The sequence below is a fragment of the Acanthisitta chloris genome, unplaced genomic scaffold (genome assembly GCF_000695815.1).
Source record: "Acanthisitta chloris isolate BGI_N310 unplaced genomic scaffold, ASM69581v1 scaffold7008, whole genome shotgun sequence".
In the NCBI taxonomy this organism is placed as follows: Eukaryota; Metazoa; Chordata; class Aves; order Passeriformes; family Acanthisittidae; genus Acanthisitta; species Acanthisitta chloris.
In genome coordinates this window covers 27886-35119 of record NW_008688622.1, presented here as the reverse complement: position 1 = coordinate 35119, position 7234 = coordinate 27886, and the positions used below count along the sequence as shown (strand labels likewise).

The 7234-nt window shown below is 47.4% G+C and overlaps 1 protein-coding gene across 1 annotated transcript in view; it reads left to right on the top strand.

Annotated features, from left to right (window-relative positions):
- Positions 1–1889: 1889 nt before the first annotated feature.
- The window catches only part of FERMT2 (fermitin family member 2), a gene marked incomplete at its 5' end in the record, with an annotated part of 21699 nt that continues 16354 nt past the window's right edge, over positions 1890–7234 (top strand). The window contains 3 exons of the mRNA XM_009081097.1: positions 1890–2024; positions 6308–6533; positions 6639–6741. Of these exons, the coding sequence (XP_009079345.1) occupies positions 1890–2024; positions 6308–6533; positions 6639–6741 (464 nt within the window). The remainder of the gene's footprint in view (positions 2025–6307; positions 6534–6638; positions 6742–7234) is intronic.

Genomic DNA, 7234 nt, shown 5'->3' with positions numbered 1-7234 from the left:
GCAGGGAAAGCCGTTGGTGTGGGCAGACACGAGCCAGTGCATCCCCATCTCCCATGGGGGTGTGTCCCACTCGGTCATGTGCTTAGGACCAAATTCCAGTGTTAATTATAATCCCATGCCTGGGAGTGCACAGCAAATTCCCACTGCTGCCAGCACGTGGTGAGATCCCAGCCCTGTAGAGTCAGGATCATGAGTTACTGTCTTGTTCAGAATTCCTCTGAGTGGGAAGATGCAGCCTGGCTGCAGCCATCTCCTGCTTCTCTGTCTCCTGACCTCCCCTGCAGTGAGGATAGAAACAGGGATTGCATTCCATAGGACATCCCAAAGGCAAAGCTTTGCACATCTCCACCTAGCTGAGTGTTTTCAGGTGGTATGTGCAAAGAATAGATCTAGGAACAACAGAGGGCCTTGAACGTGGACAGCCAGCTGCAGAGAGACTCCAAAACTCCTTCCAGGCTCAGGCATGATCCATGACCACCTTCATAGAATCATACGATGGTTTGGGTTGGAAGGGACATTGAAGATCACCTCATTCCACTCCCTGCCATGGGCAGGGACACCTTCCACTAGACCAGTTTGCTCCAAGCCCCATCCAGCCTGGTCTAGAAACACTTCCAGGGGTGGAGAAGCCACAGCTGCTCTAGGCAACCTGTGCCAGTGCCTCAGCACCCTCACAGCGAACAATTCCTTCCCAATATGTCATACATCCCTGCCCTCTGGCAGTGGGAAGTCATTCCCCCTTTCTGTATCACCTCAGGCCCTTGTCCCAAGTCCCTCTGCAGCCCTTTTAGACACTGGAAGGGGCTCTAAGGTCTCCCTGGAGCTTCTCTCCTCCAGTCTGAACCCCCCCAGCTCTCCCAGCCTGTCTTTTCCCAATCCAAACTGTATTTCAGAGCCCTCCAACCTTTTTGCAGCCTTTCACCACTGCAGTGTGATGGCTCTGTGCCCAGGTGAATGCTTTTCCAGGTTTTTCTCCCCTCCTGGTTTTCTCAGCACTGGTGAGGGACTCCTGGCCCTGCTTCAGCTCCTTCGTGGTTTCAGTGGTACAACAGGACTGGACTCTGCTTTCCCAGAGAGCTCTTTCCTGCTTCAAAGTGCTTGCAGCAGCCAGAAGCAATCCCAAAGTTTCCCACTGCCTGAGTGGGAATTGACCCTAAAATTTCCTTTTCCATTGCTCCCCATATTCCCGTGGCTTAAAACACAAGTCTGCTCAGATGCTCTTCGTTTTAAATGGCTTACAAATTATTCAGGCTGGTCCTGGGCAGGGAAATGGGAGAGATTTGCTGTGAAAAGGAAACACTTTGGCCAAGATCTCCTTAAAAATTGGGTGCCTTAAATATAGGCTCCAAGAATTCCAGCCTGATGTGTAAATAAGTGGCTTAACTCTTGGATTGCTCCTATGGAAGTGGAGGATCTGGTCTGTTACCTACATTTCTCAGTAGGGGTTTACATGCTGATTTATATTTATATGTATTTATATTTACTTATATTGTTTATATTGATTGTGCTTATTTATATATAAGTTTATATAATGTATATTATCTGTATTTATATTCTTTATGTTCATATTTAATGGGTGGAAATGGACCCAGGCTCTGTCACAGTGTCTGTTACTGGTTATATTTACATTTGAATGCCTGTGCCTGGGAAATTCCATGTTTTATCCAAATGTTCTTACCTTTCCAGCCAAGGACAGTGCTTGTTTCCAACAGGCTTGCAGGGAAAATGTTCTCAACTTGATTTTTAACCATTGCAAAGCAGGAAAACAGCCAAGGGAGATATTGCACATTGCTGGATGTTGTCACTAATGGAAGGATATTCCTTTCCACCCCCTTTTTTTCCCTGTTTTTCCACCCTGCTGTTATAAAAGTGGTCCATTCTCTCCCCAGACATCAGGCATCCAGAAGAACTCTCCCTTCTGAGGAAACCTAGAGATCCATCCAAGAAAAAAAAGAAGAAGTTGGATGATCAGTGCGACGACGATGCCTTCGAGCTGGAGGGCCCTCTGATCACACCGGGGTCTGGTGAGCCAGGACACACAGGGAGAAGAACAGGGGAGGGGGAGATGCCACAGCAATATCTGTTTGATTTAATTCCTTGAGGCCTGTGCCAGAAACAGACCCCAAATAAATGGCACAAGCCATGCAGGGCTGCAGCACTGGGTCGCACGGGTGCATGCCTGAAGCTGTCACGCGTTTGGGAGCAGAACACACCAGGCTTCAAGAGATAAACCCAAGTGTGACCACTTTACCACTCAGGTCATGTTGCTGAGAGGTTCTCTTGCCCTGTTAAGAAAGGAGTTGAATGGAAAATGGTTCCTCATGTTCAATTCCAGGTGTGTTTTAGGCAGCACCATCATGCTCTGTATTTATAGCCCAGGATGACCTGTGTTTTATTGATTGCATTAGTGTTGCCTGATGTTGAGGGAGTGGCTATGCATTGTAAGGCTGAAAGAAACCCCTCATATTGCTGTGGGGAATAGTTTGCCAGTTGAATTCCAGATCCAGCAGCATTGGGAAGAGAATTGCTGATGGAGTAATGTCACTGATGGAGTAACATCCCTGATGGAGTAACATCTTACCCCAGGCAGCAAATTGATGCAGGTGTTTGCTGGCAGAGAGGTTTTGCAGCTCTACTCCATGCCTGTTGGAGCCCTGCTGTTTGAAAGAAAATAGCAGGAGTTCAAACCATAATTTCAGCCAAGTGGGAGCACTTTATCCCTAATGGATTTGTGGAGAAAGCCACGGAGATGTGCATTGTCAGGCAGATGAGATGTGTCTGGCTGCCAAAGTTCTTGAGTTTAAATGCAGCAACTAGACGGTAACAGGGCAGCTTTAATTAAAAAAAATACCTTGGAATTCAGTAAATTTGTATTAATTGGTGGCAAATTAACTGAAGGGGAGGTCATGCAGTGTGGTTAATGCCAGTGGTGGCGCTGGGCTTGCAGGCAGAAAGGTTGTGTCTGTGCACAGGTTTCACAGCAAACCATCAGCACAGGTCGTAGCAAGGGGAAAATAATCCTTTTTTTCCTCTGATCCTGCTCTTTCTCCTCTCAGTTACTTAAAAATACTTCTGGGCTAGTCTTCTCCCACTCCTGGCTCAGGGAATTTTCCCTGCATTGGGCAAGGCTCCAGTTAATTTTCATTTCCATTTGGCATTTTCATCTTGAAAATCCGTCATAAACCTTTCCAAAAGTCAGTGTTCACGGAGAGCATCTCTGTTAGACTAATGAGAAATCCTTGGCATGCTTTGGGGGAAATGTAGGCAAAAGACAGGGCTTGATTTTAATTATTTATTGCTCTTTCAGAGTCACTTTGCTGGTTTTGCTCTCCCTGTGAATGAAATCACTAGCAGCAAGTTGAGTTCTGCATGTTCAGGTGCCATTAGATAAAAGTCATGTTTTTAATCTGAATAAACTGTTTCTAGTGCTGTTCCAACACCAGTTTGTGTGCTGAATGCTTCTGGAAAGCAGGTTAATAATTCAGGATGTGCTGATTTCAGTGTGTGGAGATGTACTGGGAGTGTTTTGTTGCTGAATCTGGCAGTGACACCATGTAAATCCTGGTAGGAAGAGCTGTCAATATACCCACAGGCTGTGTTGCCCAACACTTTCCATTAGAAGACCTGTGTTCACTCGTTTCTAGAAATTAGCCAAAGTTCTGGGCTATTTCAGCTGGAATTTTCCATGCCATTGCCTGCCTCGGGCTCATTTTTTAAGGGACGCTTCTTCTGAGATGTTTCAGGTGTTTGGAGAAAGTGATGAGAGGAACAGTGGAGGGGAAGCTTTGCTCTGCTGGAGCAGACACTCAGTCAGAGGAATCTGGGGGGATATCCATGGAAAAACCTGCCCAATTTGGTGCAAAAAGTGGGATTTTCTTTTGTTGTCCCAGTTGATGCTCAGCCTGTGCTTGAGCCATGTGAAGGCTGAGGCTGACACACTGTGAGGGTGGATGGGGACAAGGCAAAAGCATCTTTTGGGATGAGGTTTATGGATGGTGATGGTGGTTTATTGCTGGTTCTCGTTGGACTGCTCTGCCCCAGTGTTGTAACAGTCCATGGGGAAAGCACATTTCTGCTGCTTTTATAATCATAGAATCATAGGATATCTCAAGTTGGAAGGGACCATAAGGATCATGGAATCCAACTCCCAAAGTGTAAGTACCTGGTCTGAGTACCTGGCAAGTCACCTGGCCTTCTCCTTGAAGCTTGGAGGTGGATATCTCCATCCTTTGACCATTTCTGCTGCTTTTGTGCTCATGCCTGGTTCACTGGATCTGTCTTGACGGCAGGTGCCCATGGTGCATACTGGTCCCTCAGATCATTTATCCAGACTGGAATGCCAACAAAACTAGCAGGAGCATTAAAAGCATCCAGGTAGCTTTCTTGTTTGATGGTTTTCCGTCCTGTCAGGCAGTTTAGAATCATGTTTCTATGTTATTTGGAGTTTCCTAGCCATGGTGTTAGCTGTCCTTGGCACGATGCTGTGTATTCACACTGTTCTTCTGGTCTCCCATCACAAAATATGAGGGTTTGGAAAGGTTTTTCCATTGGTTTGGTCTTGGATTTTTCCAGTCTAGCTTAGTTTTGTGCCATTCCTTGAGTACTGAGTGAAGGGGGATGGTTTGGAGTGAGGAGCTGGAGTGTGGCCTGAGGTGGTGGTTTGGGCCAGCAGCAGGAGGTGGCACAAAAGATCTTGTTTGTGGCATCTCAACCCTGACACCATCTTCAACACCCTCAGCAGAGCTCTGGGAGGGAGAGTTTGGGTGCTAGAATTGCATGTCTGAACAGGCCTGTGATTTAAAAAGAACACGGGCCATTCCCAAAATCCAATTTATTGCTGGACCTCCTAGGTACTGCTGGGCAGATTTATGCCCATCAGGTGGTGCTGAGTGAGCTCACTGCCTGATGTACATACACAGTGGAATTCCTGACATTGGGATATGGTTGTTGATCCTCCCTTGTTTTGAAACTCTGGAGTCTATATACATTTAAATATCAGTTTTCCTGTGAGATGAACAGGGGCTGGTTTATAGAATGGTTTGGGTTGGAAGGGACCTTCAGGACCATCTCGTTCCACTCCCTGCCATGGGAACACCTTCCACTAGCCCAGGTTGCTCCAATCCCCATCCAACCTGGCCTGGAACACTCCCAGGGATGGAGCAGCCACAACCTCTCTAGCTCTCAGCTGTTTGAGGTTTGAGATACCAACCTGGAAACTCCTTCTTTTCTCAAATTTGTAGTTTTAGAAGGTTTGGGGTTTTTTGTTGATTGCTTTGAGTCCATACTGTCAAGCTTCAAAAGGCCTGGGAGTAGTGCGTGCTTTGGGATCAGGTTTGCACCACATCACGCCACTGGCTCAGCATATTAATCCCAAACGTGTGTGGCTGTCTCAGCAAGCTTTTCCATGTGGGAAATGCCATGTTTCCATGCCAGGCTGTTCCTTGTAACATGGTTATAATAACCAGAAGTCACTTCAGTTGCTTTGCTGCCGAGTTGCCGAGTCCACCAGCGCCGCTGCAAGCACTCCATTTGGGTGGTTGAACCTCACCTGTGCTGTTCTGCTGTCTTCCAAAAATGCCCATTTTTGGCTTCTGTCCTTCCCTGCTCTCCAGGTGACTTTCTCTAGCCTTCTCACTTCCCTCCTTTCTTTCCCTCTGTAGGCACTGATATTCTTTACATCGGCCCCGTCAAAGGTGAGCTCCACCTCAGTAGGACTTTTGCCCTCTGGTCTCTGGTCTCTTTGGCTGCACCCTTAGTTTATTTTCCTGCTCCTCTAAAACCTTTGACTTCCAAAATCTTTAAGCAACAGGTAATACCGGTAAGTTGGGGGCCATCATGTCCCACAGAAACTCAGGGGGCAGGAGTTTCCCAGTGTGGGAGATCTGTCTTTTCCCATCATTTGGGCTGGAATGAGTTTTCAAGCACAGAATATTGAGAGTTGGAAGGGACCCGCAAGGATCATCGAGTCCAACTCTTGGCCCTGCACAGGACATCCCCAACAATCCCACCATGTGCCTGAGAGCATTGTCCAGGTGTTTCATGAGCTCTGTCAGGCTTGGTGCTGTGACCACTGCCCTGGGGAGCTGTTCCAGAGTCAGTTTTGCTCTTGGAGAAGAGCTGAGAGAGGACAGGGACAGGTTTTGATGGGAGAACAACCAGCACAGTATTTTCCCATTATGGAAGGATAATGATGGAGAAAAGGGAAGGTTCTTCCCCTGGCTCCAGGTTTGCCATGAGTCAGCTTGGTTGGGAGCAGGCAGGGCTTGGCCTTAAGCTAACTCCTGGCTTTTATTCCCCTTGCTGGTAGGAAATATCTATTCAAGCCCGGGACTGTATAGCAAGACGATGACGCCAACCTACGATGCCCATGACGGCAGCCCCTTGTCACCCACCTCGGCGTGGTTTGGGGACAGTGCCCTGTCCGAGGGCAACCCAGGGATCCTGGCTGTGAGTCAGCCCCTCACCTCCCCAGAGTCCCTAGCCAAGATGTACAAGCCTCAGACGCTGCTGGATAAGGCCAAAATCAACCAAGGGTGAGTCCAGGAGTCAAGGATTTGGGGTTTTGGGTGGTTTTGGATTGCATTCTTGAAAATGTCATGGCATTTCTGTGTGTGTTATCCCATGTTGGTGATTTGCAGGTGGTTGGATTCATCCCGATCCCTTATGGAGCAGGAGGTGAAAGAAAATGAGGCTTTGCTACTCCGGTTCAAGTACTACAGTTTTTTCGACCTGAATCCCAAGGTACAGAGCTAGTTTGTTTCATTTGTATCCTCACAGAATCAATCAGGTTGGAAAAGACCTCTGAAATCATCAAGTCCAACCTAAAACCTAGCACCACCGTGTCAACCAGACCATGGCACTAAGTGCCATGTCCAGTCTCTCCTACACCATATTTGCCTTGTTGTTTGCTCACATCCTGTGCCTTAAACTACCCTGAGAGGTTCTTTGCTTCCAGACAGCTCAGATCTATATTTGCTTTATAAGTCTGGAGATGAGGAATCAGAGAATCAATCAAGTTGGAAAAGACCTCTGAGATCATCAAGCCCAACCTGTGACCTAACACTACCAAGTCAATTAGAGCATGGCACTAAGAAAGCTCCACATTTATCTGTGTGGTCTGAGCACTTGTAGCTCAAATCAGACGTCAGGGTTGGAACTGTTGATTATGTGCTTTCCTATCCCTGGTGATTCCCAAACACCTCCCGAGTCATTCCTGCCCAAGTGGAAATGGAGG